General features: G+C 46.7%; 1 protein-coding gene across 5 annotated transcripts in view; it reads right to left on the bottom strand.

Annotated features, from left to right (window-relative positions):
* The window catches only part of P3H2 (prolyl 3-hydroxylase 2), a 65,553-nt gene that overhangs the window by 31,004 nt on the left and 14,027 nt on the right, over positions 1–20,522 (bottom strand). Inside the window, exon 1 of one of the 5 annotated variants that reach the window (XM_069024297.1) lies at positions 15,280–15,505. The exons of 1 other annotated variant lie outside the window; for it this stretch is intronic. Coding sequence is in view for 1 of the 4 variants with exons in the window: in XM_069024295.1 (XP_068880396.1) it covers positions 7,548–7,586 (39 nt within the window). In the remaining 3 variants the exon portion in view is untranslated. Of the gene's footprint in view, positions 1–7,379; positions 7,423–7,547; positions 7,798–11,210; positions 11,230–15,279; positions 15,506–20,522 lie in introns of those variants that run through there. 3 more of the 5 variants (XM_069024298.1, XM_069024295.1, XM_069024296.1) reach the window with 3 other exon arrangements.

The raw sequence follows: 20,522 nt of genomic DNA, 5'->3' as shown, positions 1-20,522 counted from the left end.
GCAGATCCACTGCTGTGGATTCAGTGCCTCAAGAACCAGCCCGCACAGAGAAGCCACAGCCAGCCCTGCCATCCACCGAAAGCATCTGCGGCTCACCACAGATGGCTGCTGATACAAGACCAAAGCACCAGCCTCCCTTCCCTTTCCCCCTCCAAGAAAACAGTACTCTGACCCAAAGTGCGTTCAAAGGGTTCCTTGTTGTCTGGCCAACACACGCGATGCTTGAAGCTGGCCTGGAAGTCCTCAAGGTTGTGGACAAAGTTCTGCATGTCTCAAGCAGGCTACAGCACTTCTGAGAGTCTCTTTTATCCCTAAGAGGAGCTTTTTGTTTGCTTTTAACATTATGCACCAGAAACAAAATATTGCTCCTTTCCTCTCTCCCTGCCTTTCTTACTGGAAGCAGGTACTGGCATTTTCACCAACAAAATTGCTGGGCAGTTTTTCTAAGGGTCTGCATATCTACATTCTCTGCATTTTTCAGCAGTGGGGTGCAAGAGCCAAATCCTTGAAGACTGGCCCACAGGGTCCTGCCAGGATGGAAACCAGAAGGGATATCTCCAGGAAGCCTTGTATTCATTGTGTTGCCAACTGGAACTGCATTTCTTCTTCCAGCAGTGGGTCCAGCACAAGTCACATAGACAGATACCAGCAGAAAGAACAAAACCTGTGTTCCCTACAAGCCTGATGGAAAGGCTACCCCTATTCAGCACAAATTCTGCAAAGCCCATTCGATCTCTAAGGAATATCTCCTTTTAGAATCCAGTTTCATTTCCCAGCCCATGATACTAGAGACAGGCTCTGTGCAGATGCATCTCCCACCAGCTTTTTCTTTTGAGAGTGAGCCTGCCTCTGGGAGAAGTTTGCTGAAGTTACCAAGTGAGTGCACACAACCCTCTCCTTGGAAAGCAATACATTAGGAAACAGTTTGGGCTCAGACATCAGACAAGTGGTTTCACCCATTAACCTGTTAATTTACACTCTCCCCTGCCCCAGGTTAGTGCTTCCATGTGCCCTGCAGCAAAGCAGGCACACTGGAGCAGCAGCAGCAGATCTGCTCTGCCCCAGCTACAGTGCTGCTGGCCAGAGCAGGAGGCAGGATCCTGGGCCACAGCCATGACTCACGCTCCCAACCCTGCCAAATAAGTAGTTTTGGAGCAAGGAAGTGACAGGCAGACCAAATTAGAAAGCCAGTGAAACAAAATGAAAGAAAATCTTCCTCAGCTCTCCTTACTTGCATCCAGCAGGGAAACAGGGTATGCAAAGTGTGAGAGGTGTCAGGGCACGGTGTGGTGCTGCACTGACACACAGATGGGCTCTGTCCCTTCTTCCACCAGAGGGAAATGCCCTCTCCAGCATTTGCCCACCTGCTTTAGTGGAGTGATGGCCATGTCCACGTTTGGCACACAGCAGGCAGGCCAATGCCCTGTATGGGTGAGTCACCACACTTCATGGGGTGCAGCCAACCACACTGGTGCTGGGTGGGTTTCCCTCCCTACCTTCTGCTGTAGAACAGTAGCAGAAGTAACGCACGCCCCAAGTATTTCCCCAGCTACTGCGTGTAAGGCTCCATGGTTCTGGGCTCACACACAGCTGCAGGAAAACATCAAAACTTACAGCCATGACAGTCAATAGCAAATCTCCTAGTGCTAAGGGGAGCTCAAAATACAACCCCAGGTAAAGTGGCCCAAAAACAGGTGCTCCAGGTTTGCCTGTTTCTTAACAGCCTAACTCCACAGCTTTCTTGGATGGTAATACCAAATCTGCAGATGGGGAGAGGGGCACTTCTGAAGTTTCCCAGGGAGAAATCCATATTTCTATTACTGTACCTTGACCACTGTAATGAATGACCCTAACAAGACTCAACCATGTGTTTAGCTGGCAAGAAGGGGTCAGAAGTACAGCAGATCAGCATGAACCACAAGCCCACAAATACTGGTGAAAGAAATCTGAACTAGAATGAGTGCCCTGGCCATAAATCCCATTGCTGTGAAGAAATCTGAAGGCATGGTGGCGACGACCCCTCTTGCTTATGTCCCTGATCCAGGTGGCTTCCTCCAGGAAAATCTACTATATCCTGTCCCACACACACTTTGCCCCAAAACCTTCTTTGCCAAGTTTCAGCCCACAGCTGAGATTTGATAGCCAAGTTAATGACTTCAGTATGTGTCAGTTCAGAGCAAGGAGGATGAAAAAGTCAGCCTGACTTTTTCCCACAGCCCTTGGTGCCTGGTAAATGGGAAAAACATCAAGAGAGGGAGGAGGATGCTGTGCCACAGCCCTTGGGAAATCCTGCTGCGTGACTGGCAGGGCAGGGTGGATCAGCTCTCAGGCAGGCAGGGCAGATATTGTCAAGGAAAGAAAAGGGCTGATGAGGCTTTCTACCACTAATAATATCAAAATAGCATATTGCTTTCATTGGCAGTGAAGCAGAAAATGAAATGGTGCAAAAAGGAGAAGCCTCGGGTGAAGTGGACTGGAATAATGTCAGGTCTGCATGAATGACAACCCTCAAATGCCCTTAATACTTGAGTTTTTCTCTTGCACATTGGGAGGTCTGTGAGGTACAAGCTATCAACTCCTACTCTCCATCCCATAGGAATCCTCCCACACTCCTGCCTTTGCACTGCTGGTAAATTGGCAAGTGTCTGCAAGCTAAAGCAAGCCCCTGGGAAACATGAGCCAGATGGCCCTACTGCCCACTCTGATGGCTGGGGGAAGAACATCCTCACTTGCTACCTCTGAGAACCATTAAAGGGCATTTCCTTCAGTGCAAAGGGGAGCAAAGATGCTTTTGCTGGCATTTAACTCCAATAATGAATTTTGGCTCAAGAGCCTGACCCACAGGCTCTCAGCTCTTAAATCAAAACCTGGAGAGGACATCTCCTTGCTGCTACACAGAATGACAGCTTAGACATTGCCCGACTTTGGTGCTGTGGCTCTCCCATGCTGGGTCCCTCACACTCCACCAACCCACAGCCCAGACAGAGCCTGGGCTCTGTGGGGCAGGAAGGGTTTGCTAACATGCCTGTACACTGATTAATAAACTAAAGAACTGACTTTTTGTGACAGTCTACTGCTATGGCATTATAAAAGAAAAAAAGAAAATAACAAGCAGGAATACCAAAGAATAATTGAAGCAACTTACTGAAACTCTCTAGAGTGTTCCCAAATGACTTAATGAGCTTTTCTTTCTTTTTTCATGCAGATCCTGTGCAGAATCCAGAACACATGATGGGAGGGAAGCAGAATGCATATGAGAGCACACACCTAGCAGGTACACCCCCACAGTGGGCCATAAAGGCACTCTAAGTCTTCAGGATGTTCCCAGGCCAAAGCTTCCTCAAGCATTACAGCTCTTATCATCTAAACACACAGGCATGCTCACACATGGCAGCAGCATGTTGTGACAGCATGCCAGCTGTCTGCAGACCTGCATGCACTTATATATAATGTATATATTATAACAAGGGCAAACTGTGTGCCTGGAGTCAAAGCTAGGTGGAAAGGATCAGTTCAGAAGTTGTGCAATGCTCCTCAGCTCCAGAATTCAAGCAGCTGGACAGAGTTCAAAGGTGTTTTTTCATTTTTTCTCTTTGTGCTGTCTTCTCCCTGATCACCCCTACACCCAGGAAAAGCTGAATGCAAATTATCTGTTAATTCACAAAAATAACTGAACAAATTGGGCTGCAGCAGGGCTTAGCACACTTCCCAGCTCAGCTGTCCTTCGACCCAAAACTAGCACAGCAGGGCTCAAGAAAACGACTGGAGACACCAGGGCATGAGGCTCAAGCCTCACCCTGCCCAGGGCTCCACTGACCTTGCAGCCCAGCGACTGACACGGAGCGATGGGAACCTGCCAGCCTTTGCAGGAAGGGCCTTCAAAGGGTCAAAGGTAGGGACACTGGAGGCTGTGGGTGAGCAGGGCCATGGAGCTGGCAAACCCCTGCACCCTCCCCTTCTCTGGGATGCTCAGACCCCGTGGCTTTTGGTGCCTTCAGTAGTCTGTGCGGAGAATAGATACCTTTCCCATACACAAAATGAATTATTTCCTTGCTCTCAAGGAGGAGACACTTCCCTCTCACACACCCATCAGGTTAATGCACATTTACAGCTCCTCCAGGGAAGGGAAAGTCCAGGGATCCCCACTGCACCTCAGATGTTCGGCACTTTGCTTCCAATAAGCAAGAAACCCCTTTGCTGTGGGAGGGCAGCGTGGCAGAGCAGGGTCCCTGAGAGGGGAAGGGCAGCGCTGGGGGCCAGGATTTGGATCTATCTGGCTGCTGGAAGTACTTCAGCTGGCTGTGCCAGAGAGAAGAAAATAAATTAAATCAGTAAAAAAAACCAGGAGGCTGGGGAGTTAATGTCATTAAGTATCTGACAGCTGGAAAATGTGAGCAGCCATTGTCTGCAACCCCCCACAGCTCCTCCAGCCAAAGCAGTTTGCTGAAAGCAGCAGCAATAAAGTGTAAAAGCCAAGACTGGAAACACTGACGCCCCTCCCTGCCCTGCTGCCCTCACTGAGGGAACAAGACAGCTCAGAGGTCACCCTGCCCCAGCTCGTGGGTCCTTGGCTTCCCTGCACCCCCTCCCCAGACCTTGTCCCCCCTTGCAGCTTTGAGGCAGCGGCTCTGGGATCGCTGCCGAGAGGCCTGAGGAGGCCATGGCAGCAGCTCTCTCATCTGTCACCCGCTCCAAGCAGCTGTGCTCCATCTCCACACACAGCACTGATGCTCCTGCTGTCACCGTGGGGGTGAGCAAACTGCTTTGAGCATGGCTCCTGTCCCCACTGAGCTGCCATGGGGAGGGAAGGAGCAGGACAGCTACACCCCACACCACCAAAACCTCAAAAAACATCGCTCCTGCCCCTTCTCCCAGTTCCACTGATGGAAGATGCTACAGACCTTAGGACCTTGCAGCTGAAACAAAAGTGATCCTCTGCATCCCTTAACCTTCAGGCTACCTTCCCTTCCAGCAGCTGACCCTGAGCCCATGCCACCTTCCCCAGGCACAGGATGGTGGTCACTGATCTGCTCCCAGCAGCACCCTGAGCCTCCCACCAGTGTCAAACTGATCTGGTGCCAGCAAGAGTGGGAGCATTCTGAGAGCACTTTTGGGACAAACCTTGTGCTGGGGAGAAGATTTGATAGTAAACCACAGCTTTTCCCTTTAAAGCTTGAAGAGGATTTTCATCAAAAAAATCTTCAGTCTAGTTCTGAAAGCACTGAACTCAGGCACTGAAACTACATCCCACTTCACCTGGCAAAATGATGGACAAGCATACCAAAGATTCAGTCCCAGGAAGTCCTTTTAAGCAACTCAAACTTATGGACAGATTTGTGGGACTCCTTTTCCTCAGACCGTGTCGAAAGCTTCAGGTTTTACCTGATCACAGGCAGGCATTGAACTCCACTGTCACACCAGTCAAAGGACTTGAGGGAACTTCCACTGGTCCAGTTCAGTCTACTCCACACTTCAACAAGAAATGAAAAATTGCCTTCACAGCAGTGTGAGAATTAAATTTGACCTGTATCATACCCAGATGCTCCCCTTCACATGCACACACACTCTGAGGTCCCTCATAAGTTACTCTGGTGCACCAAATCCTGTGAAACACTGAATGACACCAATACCTCTTGGCCTGAAGAGCTCTTTGCTCAGCACCTCATCAGATGACACAGCTGCAACAGATCTACAGCAACAGCACAGCATGTTCACACTCCTACATAGCAATAACTGAGATCCCAAAGACAATAATTTCCTCACCGCTTCCCCTGATGAGTCCCACGCACTTCTACAACAAACAGGAGGATTCTGATCAAGGCAATTCACATGGGTATAAGCCACTTTTTCCCTGGCATCTTCCTCACTGGATGCTCATGAATTCCAAAATCCACATAAGAGCACCTCACAGCAGCTTGTTCCAAAGTCTTTGTGTTCCCTTCCAGGCCATCTGCCTTCCTCTACCTTGCCTTCATCCAACTGGGAAACACACATTTAATTGCACTCATTTGTGTTCAAAAAGGCCTATTGAAAAGTAAGTGGATTAAAAGCTGGTCTGGAAAAAAATTAAACCCTATTGCAGCACAGCACAGGCTGTGTATTTGGGCTGCCATGTAATGCAGGCAATGGGAATTCTCTTCTGCAAGAGGCATTGGGAATTTAATGTTGCAGCACAGCCAGCTGCAATGCACTTAGCAGATGTCTGAGACCCACAGCCTCATCCATCTACCTTTGATCTTATGTTCCACTCCTTCCTTCCAAGTCTGAACAGCCATTTTAGCCATGGCAGAGGCTCAGTGCACTTCTGCAGATGGATCTAAACCCCACTCTGAACTCCAAGGGCAGGAGCTGCACATATCCATCTGCAGGCAGCAAAAGGGAACACCCACTCATTCACTCCTTCACCCATGCCACTGTCATTCAAGACCCACAGAGGGATATTCTGCTTGAACGTGGCTTTTCCATTGCAGCAGACAGTTAATGCTAAAAACAGGCTGGATGGGAGCTGGTGACTGAGTCAGAACATCAACACCTTCCTGTTTGCACTTCCCACCAGTGAGGCCAGCCAGGCCAGTGCTGCTCAGCCTCCAGCTCCCCACGAGAGGACCCCTGCACAGGAAGAGATTATGCAAGCCTTTCTTAAAAGGCTTGTAAGTCCAAGTCCAGGAGTGCAAGGTAGAAAAATACTAAAAAAAACCCCAACAAAACAAAACAAACAAACAACAAAAAAACCAACAACCAACCAAACAAAACACCCCCAAAAAACCAACAACCAAAAAAACCCTGTGAAATTAGAGTCAAAGAGTCAGACTGGTGAAGCACCAGGCTTGTCTACCCCGTGGGTGCAGAGACATCTGAGTGCACAGCAGTAAGCAAACACAACCACTCTGCTTTCAGCCCCTTCTGGCAGCTCTGCTGGTGCTGCACTGCTCCACGCTGATGGGTTGCCCCAGATTCTGGCAACCACAGGACACCCACTCTCCACACACTCAAAGCAAACATAGGGATAGCCAGAAACAAACCTCCAGGACAGGCCATTCATGTAAGAGTTGGACTCAATGATCCTTGTGGGTCCCTTCCAACTCAGAATACTCTGTGATTCTGTGACTTGTTAAGCCTAAAACCTTCCCTTCCAATCCATACCATACCAAGCTTCTGGCTCGCAGATTTGGCTCCGTGTGGGGAAGAAGGGACAGGAGAAAGAAGAAAAATTTGTAACAGTTTTTTGCAGTCCAGTGAAAAAGTTCAGCAGCATTTGGCAGATCATTAAGACCTGCACAAACCCACTGTGCTCCAGGCTTCCTCTGAGCTTCCCCCTCCCAGTTTTGCTTGCCTCCCTTCCCTGGCACAGCCAGGATGCAGAGCTGGCATGCTCTTACCGTTAATTAAGCAACAGCAATTAAGCAACACATTTTTAAGCGGTTCTCTCACAGCCGAGCTTGGGAAAAGGCTGGCTTCAGCACTGAACCAGCAGCTGTGTACAAAGTGCCAAATCAGTGCTTGACAACGAGGGAACTTGATATGTAAACAGCCTTGTCAGTAATTACCCCAACGCCTCCCGGTGAATTGCTGCGGCTTCGCTCCATTAGAGCCTCGACTTCCTAGGGGCTGAGCGAGCAGACAGGGATGCTGCACGAAGCAGGGGTTTGTCCGATGGTTAAACCAAAGCCCAAGACACTTAACAGGAACAACCTCACTGAATATTCAGTGTTGTACTAACAGAGCCATGCGGTGACGTGGAGTGGTCCCGCTCAGCACGGTCTCGGAGGATTTATCCATCTGTCCCGCAGGCTCTGGGCTGACGTTTATTACAGCAGATTGCACAGGAGAGAGGCTGGCTTTCCACAGTCCTTTGGAGCCGAATTCAGAGATTGCCGCTCCCTTCTCAAAAACTCCTTGGGAGGAGCCTGGCAGATAACAGGGATGGGGAGGTTTCCATCACACGGACAGGGAATTGGACCTAGCTTCCCTCTTCGCTCCAGCAGGAACCAGGGGCTTCATGTGATCCACGTGGTGCTGCAAACACGTTCCAAGATCCCTGAGAAAAATGCTGAGCAGCTCTCCCACAGACAGCGCTGAGCAGCTGCAGAGCAAGCAGTGCTTGGAGGATGCGGTCCGAGGCGCCAGGGCTGCGGCTGCGATCCACCAGGGAAGCAGCCACATGGAACAGCAGCGCCAGCACGGCTCTGCTCTGCGCCCCCTTTGCCTCCTCTCCGTGCCTTTGGCTTTCACTGCGACGTAAGAGCAAGGCCACCTAAATCTCTGTGCTCAGGGAAGCCTCAAGCAAAATTTAAACATATTTACTGGTTTGTTGTTTTGCTTTTTTTTTTTTTTAATAATGGCTATTTCTGCTCTGCTCCAATAAACAGGTGAAGGTTGCTAAGGACATCCAGTAAATCCCACACATGCTCCGCTCTTCTCAGCTGAATATTTACAAATTTCCGAAGTGCTGAACCTCTTCAAGCCATTCAGCTTCTGTCTATCTCAGTGCTTCTGAGATTTTCCTCCAGCTATCCTAAATTAACAAGGATGGGAAACCAGACTTCATCTGTCACCCTAAAGGTCAATCACATCATTCTGCTACAACATGCCAAACAGACACAAGACGAAAACAAACATACAAAGTTTCCCAAAGATATATGAATGAAGAGCCCTCTCCCAAAGGAAAGCAAAAGCCCTAAAGTAAGAAGGATGATTTAAAGTAGTTATTTCTATCTGTCTAGATAGTTGTGACACATGCAATGCCTGGGTGCTAGCAAGATACCCCAAGCTATGTGGGTTTTCCAAGAGGTGATAAAAACATTCCTTGCTACTTTAGGATAATGCCACCACAAAAATTCTGCATTCAAATTTAAGTGCAGTTTCACATAACTGCGGGGAGTTTGGCAGCCCCAGGACAGGCACAAACAGTTTCTCCCCACTCCAGCCCACAACGCCCATGTTATGCTGCAAGTATGAAGGAATCCCAGCCCAGAGACCAGGAAGATCTTTACAGCCTGAAACCACTGGGAACAACAAATACCAAGTTCCAGATCAAAAACCACGTCACAGGATAGCCCTGATTTCACCAACATGGGCAACAGCATGCACCACAGGTCCTGAGCTCCACCAGCCCCATCTGGTAGCACTCCTTGGGTTCAGTTCCCAAGGAGGCAATGGGCACTGGGAGCATGGGAGGAGACCTGCCTTAGCTCTGAGAAGACGGCACGCAGACTCCCAGTTATCCAGGGATGGTGGGATATGCCCCACAATCTGCATTTCAAGCATCCAGAACCAGAAAGGTGAAGGCAAAGCCACGTCTCCAGCTAATGAGACTGGCTGGTTCTGCCCCTGCTACTTGTGCTGCCCAACAGGCTTTCACATTCCAGGGGAGCTGTCAAAAGGCCAAGTGAAGAGAAAAATACTGTCACTAACAGTTCTGAGCTATGGGGCTGGAGGTCTAAGCATGTCAAAATGAGTGACAGTGGTCTGAAGGGACTGCACACAGCTGGAAATTTGAGTTTCCTTGCTCCTGCCAAGCCAGAAGAAAATCCAGCATCCCATGGTAGCTTCCAAAAGGGTCTCTTTCCCTAATGCCCCCTTTTCCATCCATATGTGACTAGTGAGGAGAAGTGGCTGTGTCACTACTCATGGCCTGCTCCTGATCTCCAGACCCTGTGCAGGGACTTGGATCACAATCCCCATCAGCACTGCTCTGGGTCTCAGTGCAACAGAGGAAATCATGCTCCAGGTAAAAGTGGATTATGGATTTAAACTTCATGTTTGCAAGCTGTGTTTTCTCAGCACTTAAAAATAACCAAATATAAAGAAGTATCATGAAAGCTTTTCCAGGGACCTCACTTTCTAGAAACTATTCAATTCTCAAAGTAACAGCCCTCATTTCTAATTCATGTACTGCTTCACTGCCTTTAATAGAACTTTACCCCAAATCTACACCTTCTCTTCTGCCTAAAGCACTAATTTCCATTACCTCAAGAGGTATCAAATTCCAAATTTTTGCTGCAGCTTCAGGTTTTCACACTCAGGTTACAGACACCTCATTAGCCTCCCCACATCTGGTTCAGGCTACAAGGTGCTCCTTCTGCAACACGCCAGAATCAGTCAACACGACTGTCTGGTTACGTACAGGCTCCAAAATGTCTCATGTATAAGGAAAAAAAAAAAGAAAAAAAAAATTAAGTAGATGGCCCATGGAGCACTGAGATTTGCAATTTTCTTCCTCGAAAACTTCTGGTAACCCCAGTTCCAAAAATAATACTAGGAATAGCCCTCCATGTGGGAAGGAAGAATTTTCTAAAAACCTTTGATCTCTGTGTTCCAGAGAAGGGAACTGACACATTAATCAGAATATATTGCTGCATGAGGTTCCCCTCTCACACCACAGGGCAAAACCAAAATGGGTATTTAAACATCGGTGTCCAGCTCCTGACAGAAATGTACTGTGCTGGTTTTTTTTTTCTCCCCGGGACATTTTTTCCATTAACAAAGCAGAAACATAACAGTTCAACTCTTCCATAATCCCTGCTATCAACTCTCCCCTAAATCACTGCTCATCTCCTACTAAAATGTCTAACAGTTCTCACCTAGAATTTCATGCAGGTTTGTGTCTGGCCTTTTTTAATATGTATGTATGATGAAAATTTCCAAATATAATGAATTTATCCATGGCTACAAGCCTCATTTCACAGGTGAGACACAGGGGTGCACTTGGGGGGAACTTTGGTGGTTACACTGAAGCGATAAATCCAGGTAGTCAACATTCCAGAATAACCTTGGAGCATCCCAAAACTCTGCAGGATAAATGTCACACACACATACCTCCCCTCCCACCTAGGTTTCATCACAATCCAGAATTTACAGGAAAAACACTTTCCAGATGGGACCCCCTGCACGCACCCTCCTTCCCACCACTTATCACCACTCACAGAGGTCACCTATGGAGGATACCCACACCTGCCCATCTCCTCCTTCACCTGATCAGGGTGCAGGGTCCTTGTCATCTAATTCCTCATTTTGAGGACACTTCCTCATTTTGGAAAGAGCATCTTCAAGCTATCCCTGGCCCCTTCTCCCCATCCTCCACCAGCAGCAGAGCGAAGTACCCAGACACAGGAATACAGTGCCAAGCTCATGTCCCCTTCCCAAATTGCCTCTGTCTGTACAGGCCACAAGCTGACAGCATTTGTTTGGATTCCATTCCTGGACAAGACCTTGCTTGAAGCATTTGATTTTCTCCACTTCTTCCACTTCCCTTCTGTAACATGAAGCAATCCTTTTTCCCATATAAAAAATGAAATTTGGAGCATTCAACCTAAATTTGAAGGTATTTATAATTTTTGGTCCATGTACTCTCAGCATTACCCTGCCAAACACTACTTGCTGCTGGGAAGGCTGACAAAATGTGATCAGCCAGGAACAAGTGAACTTAAACTTCATTATAGGATGGAAATTGGAAAAGGGAAAAAGGAAAAGGGAAAAAGCAAATGGTATCAAACACTTGTCACTTTTGCAATGGTGTAGGATGATGACCCTGCTCAGTGACAGCTCACTCACAGACTGGTCTGCTATTGTCTATCATCAGTTTATGGCAAATAAAAAGGTTATCAGCTCTCTTTGGAGATAACAGAGTGAGAGGGGAAAGGTGAAAAACACATCTCCAGTTCTCCAAAGACAACTTTAGCCCAAGGAGCACACATTCTGTGTGGCTTTATCCATTGACATGATTGCAATAGACACACGTGTTGAGCTGCTTATTGATGCTTACATCACACAGCATATGAAGGGATATAGGAAAGCAGAAAGTCTGCTACCCACTTTGGGTAACTGGGATTTGGCACAGCTGTCTGACCTATATTAACTTTCCATCTACTGGAGTACTACTTGGAGGAGATTCTTAACCACTGTTTTTGTATCCTGTGCTTATAGTTTGTAAAACAAGTTAATTCACAAAGAATCTGAGTTACCTCAGAGGAAGAGAATTATGAGAGACTTCCTCTGTCTGGATCTGATAATTCATTATCCAGTGCAGGGGAATTTGCTTATAAGTAAAACACTAAGGAACTATTGTCTTCACCAGTAGTTGCAGCTTCATGGAGCCATGGAGCTGCTGTGGAGCTGGCTCAGACCCCCTGCTATGACCTTATCCTGTTCACCAGCTCCCAGAAAGGCAGGAGGCTCCCTGAATGCCATCTGCTTCCAGAGCAATACCCTGCAGTTCTGCCCCTGCTCTCTAGACCCCTCCTCATGAATCTGGCAGCGTTTTCCAGCCTGACTGACAGGCAGCAGCACCCAGCATCTCCCACGTCTGCTGGCTTGGGGAGCACGTGTGGCCATTGCACTGCACACCATTATGCAAAGGCTCAGCACCATGAACTCTCCTGCCCTGGGAACTGGAGAATCCCACTGAACAACAGGAAGCATTAAATCAGCATCTCCTCTGAAAAAAACACCACAAAAACCACCCACGGGGCTCTTCTGCTCTTGCTCTTTTGGCTCTGAAACCAACTTCCTCAGCAAAGGAACCTTCTCTGACAGGAAATGCTGGCTTTGTCCATCCCATTGTCTCCAAAACATCTGCACATGCTGTCAGAGTTCTTGGGTAGGCAGCATCCCCACTGGCCTGTGCCTGTGACAGAAGGAAGAGCCTCCCTCAGCAGGAAGAGCTGAGCACTCTCCTCTTTACTCCTGCACAGAGTTAACTCAGCCTTGCACCTACGAGTACAAAGGCCACACCTGCCCAGTAAATGATCTGATTTCTGCAGCAATGTAAGGGCTAGAATAACTTGAAGAATGTGGGCTGCTCTTGCAAACAGCCTATCTCACAATAACATCAGTCCTGGCATTCCCACTGCAGGACACCTGCAGCAAGAAATGCCAAGTCTATGCTTTGGGGAAAGTGGAACCAAGTGAAACACACACCCAGCAGAGCTGGGGCAGGGACAGAGGCAAGAGAAAGAGAAAATTAGTCTGGAAGGTCTGGTCTAGGAGGGAGGACTGAAAACAGTTGGCTTTCTCAAGCCTGAATTGAAAACACAGAAGGGAGCTGAAAACACAGTTCAGATGCAGGCTGATATACAAAAAGAAAGGTGATGAGGAATCTGAGTATAGCCACTGGTTAGTAGCATGTAAAAATGTTTATCTAGGTATCAGCAAAAATAATGCCCAACTTCAAGGACATATTCCTTTGGGAATTCAGGATTCTCCTCAGGAAGATTTTAAAAACATATATAAGAATTATCTGGCATGCACCTATCTCAAGCAAATGGCTGGACTACATAAGTTTTTTAAGTACCTCTCTATGCAGCATTCACATAAATCTATGATCTTTGAGAATTAATTACAATTTCTGAAAGATCTTGAGCACTTTTAATTCAGAAAATTTGCCAAGACGTATCATTTGCCCCAGTTCTTAATGAATCACTGCAATTGCTAACTGCCTTTTATATTGAAAACAAGCATTCTGTTTGTGCTCTGAACTTGTTTTTCTGTCCTTCCTTGAGTGCCCAGTCCTGGCCACTCTTGGGGACTTTTATTCTAACTGGATACAGCTGCTCTCTGTGTCAATTGCATAAAAACAAAAACCAAAAGCAAACCTCCTCCTCCCCCAATACCATTAATCATGTGTTTTCTAGTGCACACAAATGTTACTAAGAGTAACAACAGCAATAACAAAAAGCGTGGGACAAATAGGTTTTCTCACTAGAAAATCCAAATATGGTTTCTGCACTGCATGTCCATAGCCTGTTATTGCAAGGAGCTTCAAAGGAGCAGAATTGCAGGGAGCAGTTTGTGACACATCTGGTATTGGGTTTTATCTGGGAGGCATCTTAATTGAAACAGAAAATTCGTAATTAAGATTGGAATCTAACAACCTTCCCAGGACCCAAACAGGAAATTCCAGGTAGGAAACTGTTTCTCATCCAACTCTGCCTCCTCCTGAAACCAGAAGTCAAAGGAGCCCTGTGTTGGCCAGGCACCTCTGATTTTGTGCTGCCCCTTGGCACCCAGTTGAACCCAATGGTATAGACAGGAAAAGAGATTAAAAAGAGCTGCTTGACTGGTATCACAGGCATCTTTGAAAACAGAGGAGCAGAAAATCAATCTGTAGTGCAAGATCAGTGTGTCAGGGGCAAGCAGGCAGCCACTGGTGCACCACTGCCTCCATCAGCTGGTACCTCCAGCTTCTGCCTCGCTTACTGCTCACCCCCAGGGCACTCATAGAGCCTGTGATTGTTCCCTCATGCTGGGAAACATGCCTCATGCATGAGCATCTATGCTGGAGCATCTATTGCTAGAGAAGCATCAACAAGTCACTTGATGAAATTTACATCAGCACTTGACAACTTTCAGGATAAAAATAGCCACAGGAAGCTGGGATTCATCCCAAAACACACTAGACAATTCACATTATTCAGGGGATGATATACCTGTCTCATTCCCAGTCCTTCATCTCCTCTTCTCCAGCAAGATAAATAGCAAAGAAAACAAACCAACACCCTCTAAACTTTCCTTCTGCAAGGATCCAGATTCCATGAGACTAGTCTGCCTTGGCTGTGAGCTGGAAAATAATAAACCAGAGCTCTGTTCTTTCTCAAGGGCCACAGTGAAGAAGCTGTGCACAACCAAGAATGAAAAAGCCCGTGACTCTGCATTTTCCAGGCTCTCCTCCAGGCTGGTTACTTATAACTGAAGTTGTGAAAGAAGTACAGCAAGTCTCTTCCCGGAGACATTTTTGATCATATATCAAAATACAGGCATCTTCTAGTATCTTCCCCATCTGCTTTCCTGAATCAGCACCACAGCAAATTTCCAGCCCAGCAAGGTTTCCCATCTCCAGGTGCCAGAGCAGCTAGCACACAGCCCAAAATGTGACAGTCAGAAAGTGTCCTGAGTCCCCAAGAATGAAGCAGGAAGCCAGTCATCTCTCCAAGAAGCCAACACCAATGTTTTCCTTTGGAATTCCAATTCCTGCATGGAACAGACATGAAAATCCAGGTTGTTCTTGTGCTCTTTCACTAAAGCATGAATCAAGTCCCTCAATTCTATTTTTAGTTGAAGCCACAATGAGAGGTCTGGAAGGGTGGAAAAACCTGGGAAGTCTGAGATGCAACCTACATCATGTCTGGGCTGCATCTGCATGACTCAGCAAGCTCTGAGGGGTAAGATCAGCATCTGTGGTAACCAAGAGCTTCCTCCTCTCCTTTCAAAAACATGCAGTTGTTGCACAGCCAGACTGAGCAAGCAGCGTATTCGGAGGTGAAGTAAAAATACTTTCCTTACCTAGCAGATTACAGCAAGGCTTTCTCAGCAAGGAGTGTGAAATGTCAGCTGCCTCAGGGGAGCAGCTCTAGCACCACAGCTTTTATGGTAAAATGGTTTACTGCATATCAGCCAGAGATGGATCCATGGGCAATGCCAACACCCACTGAAAGACATGGCAGTTCTCTGCCTTGGAAACATTAAGGAAAGACCAAGAGTGTGTCTCTTGGTCTCACCCGGACACAAGTGTGTGTGCACCAAGAATTGTTTCCCCTCACACCCCACTTGTGGGTTTGGTTAGGTCTAACCAGAATCACAGGGTGGCCAAGAGTGGCTGTACTGATGAGCCTGGAAGCACCTGGAGTGGGAAGGACATGAATCACAGGTGTCAATTCACAACAACACGTTTAGATCAACCATTCACAGCTTGCTAACAAGAGATAATCCTTGTCCTCCTGCCAACACACACAGCTCAGCACCCCTTGTGGTGTGGTGAAGCCTCCTTCCTTTTGTAGTAACCTGCAATGAAAATGTGCAGAGCAAACCCTCCCACCTCCACAGGAGATTGAATAGCTACACCACTGAAATTAATTAAAAAATTAAGAAAGGGATGGATTTCACATCGTTGGAGAGACTCGTGCTGTCCAGAGCAGGGCAGAGAGAAGCCCTGTCAGCCCATTTCCCACTGCCATCCTTCTGGCATGTACTGTTTTTTGGTTTCTTTTTTCAACATTTTCTATGGAAGACAACTTACTGGGCTCTTTTAGTCTTCTAAACTGAGTAATTCTAACAAGACATGGTGTGATCTGTGGCAAAGCACATAATAACACTTCTACTGCCTTCGTATATTTTCATCTTACCAGGGTGGTGAGTGCCTGATGCCCAGCAGATTCTGACCATGGGCACAAACCAAGAGCAGGGAACTCTCACTGCTGCTTTCACCTTGCTGAACATGTACACTCAGTAATTTATTTACCACACCAGTGCAAGCACTGCAGGCTCTTTGAGATGAACAAACTCCAGAAGTTTGTACACCTGTTACTGCCTCTGAGCATCCCATCCTCTAGCACAGAGCAGAATCACACACTGGCTCTGTGCAGATTACACATGAAAAAATCATTAGTTAGAGGGGGGAAAAGAAAACATAACCACCATGAAAGAGAAAAGCTGTTAGATGGGGTTTTGTGCTTATTTGCTCAGCTAAGGTAAACTTCTTGCCTTGGACCTCCCACAGCACAGCCAGAAGTAACAGCATTTCTTTCTCAGGACTGAGAAGTCTTCTCATCTTCTTTTCATGCTTCAACAACTCTGTATTGGATATGAGCAAGTAATATCAATCATTTCTGCCTGATAGCTACCTTGCTGCTTTAGCAACAAATAATGTGATTAATGAAATTTGGAGGGAGAAAACAAAGGCTTTACTAAACACAAAACATCAGCTAAGCACTGTGAACTTTTCTTAAATTCCCTAGAAATGAACAGCAGCTGCCTGGCACTGATTCCCCCAGCAGCATTTGAACTGGGTGCTTCTGAAAATAGACGTGATCTTGTGCCTAAGAAAATAATCCCTTAATTTTATAGGTGTCTGAATATAAAAAAGGCTGAAAATGAGAGTGTCTGGGGAGGCACATATAATGCACTGCCTGGTGTCTAAAAAAGTCTTTCCTTTTCCTCTCCAAGCATCAGCTAGTGGAACTTGACTTGATTTAAACTGGGAACTTGGGGGGTTCAAATAAGAAACCTTTTCACTTGATGTTCAGTTTGACATTGATTTCAGTTTTTTTGGGGTCAGGCCACTCAAAAAGAAAAAAAGGCAAAACTTAAAATCTTTCCCAAATTCTAGCAGTATTCCACAGCAAGGAAAAGTCCTCAGCAGCTCCATGTAGTGGCTGCTGGCAGAGGTTTGCCTCAAATTTTTAACAGGATATTTTAGCCTCTCTACATAGCAGTGACATACACTGTCACTGTGTCCTTGGGTGAAACCAGATGAGATAAAAAATAAGCAAAAACCCCATTTTTTTGTTCTTGGGGAACTGTTCTGATCTATGTTACCAGTAGCAGGAGGAATCAGGCTGGAAGCAACCTGGGTAGGGCTGGTTAGTGAATGTGGGAAGGGGATATTTGTGCTGAGGAGGACTTGTACCATTCTGGGCAGGGCTGAAGTTCCTCTGCCAGGAATACTGCCCCTAAGAGAAGAAGCAATAGAGAATCTTGTGACTGCTCACACCATGATGCCCTGCTAACCCAATGGTGAATCACTGACTCAATACACAAGGCTCTGGAACAAATTCTAGAGAGAAAGTAGGGAAAAGTCTCACCAGAGCACATCACGAAACTCTGAAGTTATTTAAAGCACAGAAAATACCAAGAATGGCCCATGAAACAGCAGCTGTTTGGGACTGGTCTGTTATAAGCTGCTCTAAAGAAAGTACTGAATATCCTAATTATGTTGAAAATTATACAGGTCAGCTTCCATATTTAGTACAGAGTGGCACAGAGACAGCAAGGGGACAGGACACATTCCTACTTCTTTAGCATGATGCCACCCAGATCCATAAGCAGTCTTGGCCTTCTCCCCTGTTATTTAAACTACAATAAGCCGTGCTCTGCCTTCAAGGAAAAAGGGGGGTGGGGAATGAATCCAGACCTTTGTGGGGAAGGTTTCAGTGAAAAGGCTGGCTGCTTTTCTGTGGTTACTGAGGTCATGAAACTTCAACAGGGGCTTACACAATGTCAGAGCGGAAGAAATTCAAAGCATCTATGAGAAGGGTTTTAAGTTACTCAAAAGCCTTACTGATACGATTTCAGAGCCAGCTACTCTGTTTGGACACCAATGTGCAAGTGAACACGTCTTTCCAAACCACATGCAGCCAGGCTATTCATACTCCCAGTCTTGTCCCAGCCATTCATAAGCAGGAGTGTGAAGCAGCAGGGCAAATCAAATGAATGACTTCATTCCTCCAGCGATATGAGCAAATGTGAACAAAGAAGCAAACAGTTACAAATTCAGGGTGCCACATTTTGCCAAGTTTTCTTCTATTGGGGTACTAAGAAAGATTTAAGGAATACAACTGTTACACTCATTCCTAAAGCTCTGCACCCATGAGTGCATACGAGTGTGTATGCACAAGCAAGCTCCAAGATCTCCCAAATTTACAAGCCTCCCTGCCCAGCTCTGTGGAAGATATCACACAGCAGTTTAACACACTAACACTTGTGAGGTTGGATACAAAGATGTATGTCTGGGGTAAAGCAGAGGGTACTGCATCCCATGCCAGGGAAGTGTATTCCTTTTGCTAAAGCAAAGGCCAAAAGCTCTTGGGAATCCTCACTTTGTAATAGAAAAGGTGTTTATGGACTGGCTAAGACACCCCCAGTTGCTAAACTGGGACCCAGCAAAACACCAATCAGCTCCATTGCGAATTTTCTTCTGCAGCAATCCATGTCTCTGTAGCTCATTAAAGACATGTGTCTATGCTTGCTGCTGAAGACCAATGTCCTATTGTAAACATGAAATCATCTAGTGTGATCTAGGAAAAAAAAATAATAAAAAATTTTGGACATGTTTCAGTGATGAGAAAACCCAATGCACACTACCCGAGGATAACCCTGGTTAAACCTCTCTGCCTACAGGCCTGGAGGATAAGTCCCTCCTGAGGAAGGACCAAATCCCCTGTGAGACAGTGCTGGCTTTTCTGGACACCTGGCACACAGGCTTTAAGCAGTGGAAGCAAAGCTTCATGGCCTTCAAAACCTGCAAAGGTGACCAGCTGAGAGACATGAACAGCAGCTGTTTGCTTTGTGCAGGGTCGAGAGCCTGTGAGGTACTACCATCAGCTTCCTCTTTCCCAGCCACAGTGAGCCTGCCTGGCTGCTTCAGTCCCAGCATGAACTCTTGCTCCAGTTTTCTGCAGGAAGAAGTTCAAATCAAACCTCTTGGCAAGTTCTTCCTTTCCAAACAAACCCATCGCTACTCATCATCCTCAAACCCTGGTACAGGCAAATGCCCCTCAATATGACATCCCCACAACCTTCTCTTCCAGTTTGGCACAATAGTCTGCCAAACACATTTGATGCTGTGACTCCTTTCCCCTGATCCCTTTGCCATTTCTCTTCCCTGCCCCACTTTTCTTGCTTACACTTCTCTTTCCACTCTCCCATGAGTGGAAGACAAACCGAAATATGCTCCAGAGCTGAAATTTCAGTTCACCTCATGGATTTGAAATCAAGCAGAGTATCAACTTTCCAAAACAAATCTCAGTGGATGTTGTAATAATTATTTTTCCAGTAATGATTTTTTTTTTTTTTTGCTTGTTTAAAGTAAAGCAATATGAAAAACAGATAAAGTCTTGCTGGAAAGGGAGAGTCTCTCTCAGCAACTCTCCTCAAACAGCGCAGCTGAGACAGGACGAGCTGTCAGTCCTGCTCAGCCCCATGGCTGATGGGTCTGACTCTCCTTGCAGTAGCTCATGCTGATGGTCAGGGTCTTGCTGGTGAGGTTCGCCAGAAACCAGAAAGAAATAGGGATGTGTGTAGAACAGATTCCCAGAGTAATATATGGTGAGCTATAAAATGGGATTTATGGCACTGGGCAGTGGTGTGACAGAGGGATGGGAGTGGGTTTAGGACATTAGAACATTTAGGACACTTCATCCTCAGCCAGATGTGTCCTGTGAAATGAAAGCTGCTGCCCCTGGACACGGCAGCTGGCTTTCCACATTCAGTCCAGGTCCCAACCAGAAAATGTTTGTAACTCAGGAACTACTCCAACGAAAACCCTTGAGTCACATTTCTTACAATGATCCTATCAGGCTTTGAAGACCCAAAACAAGGAGAACCATTATTCTGCAGCCTGGCAATGATTTAGGACTCCCACTCATCTGAAATGCTCAATTTCCCCCAGATCCCAGGGATATTATCAGGTTTTGAGGGCCTTTTAAACAGCAGCAGCAGCAGCTCAAGGAAAAGCATCTGGCATAAAACATACTGAAGGTATTGAAGTCAGAAAGATCCCTGCAAATGTAGTAAGGAACACCTGAGTGTGAATTTCTGCTGTATGGAACACAGACACTGCTCTGCTGCCTGTGAAGGAGCTTTAACAAAGGGTCATGTTGGAAGCTGACCTGCCCTGGACCTGCATGGCTGACATCCATGTCTCCTCTTTCATGTGCAGGACAGTTGTGACAGTGAATTGTCACTGCTGTATGACCGCTCTCCTCTGAGGGGACAGTTAGCTCATGTCCTGCTAACAAGCCAGGCAGCAC

Source organism: Aphelocoma coerulescens, chromosome 9 (genome assembly GCF_041296385.1).
Source record: "Aphelocoma coerulescens isolate FSJ_1873_10779 chromosome 9, UR_Acoe_1.0, whole genome shotgun sequence".
NCBI classification, from domain to species: Eukaryota; Metazoa; Chordata; class Aves; order Passeriformes; family Corvidae; genus Aphelocoma; species Aphelocoma coerulescens.
The sequence above is the reverse complement of the archived record's forward strand: the minus strand, read 5'-3'. Positions and strand labels throughout refer to the sequence as shown.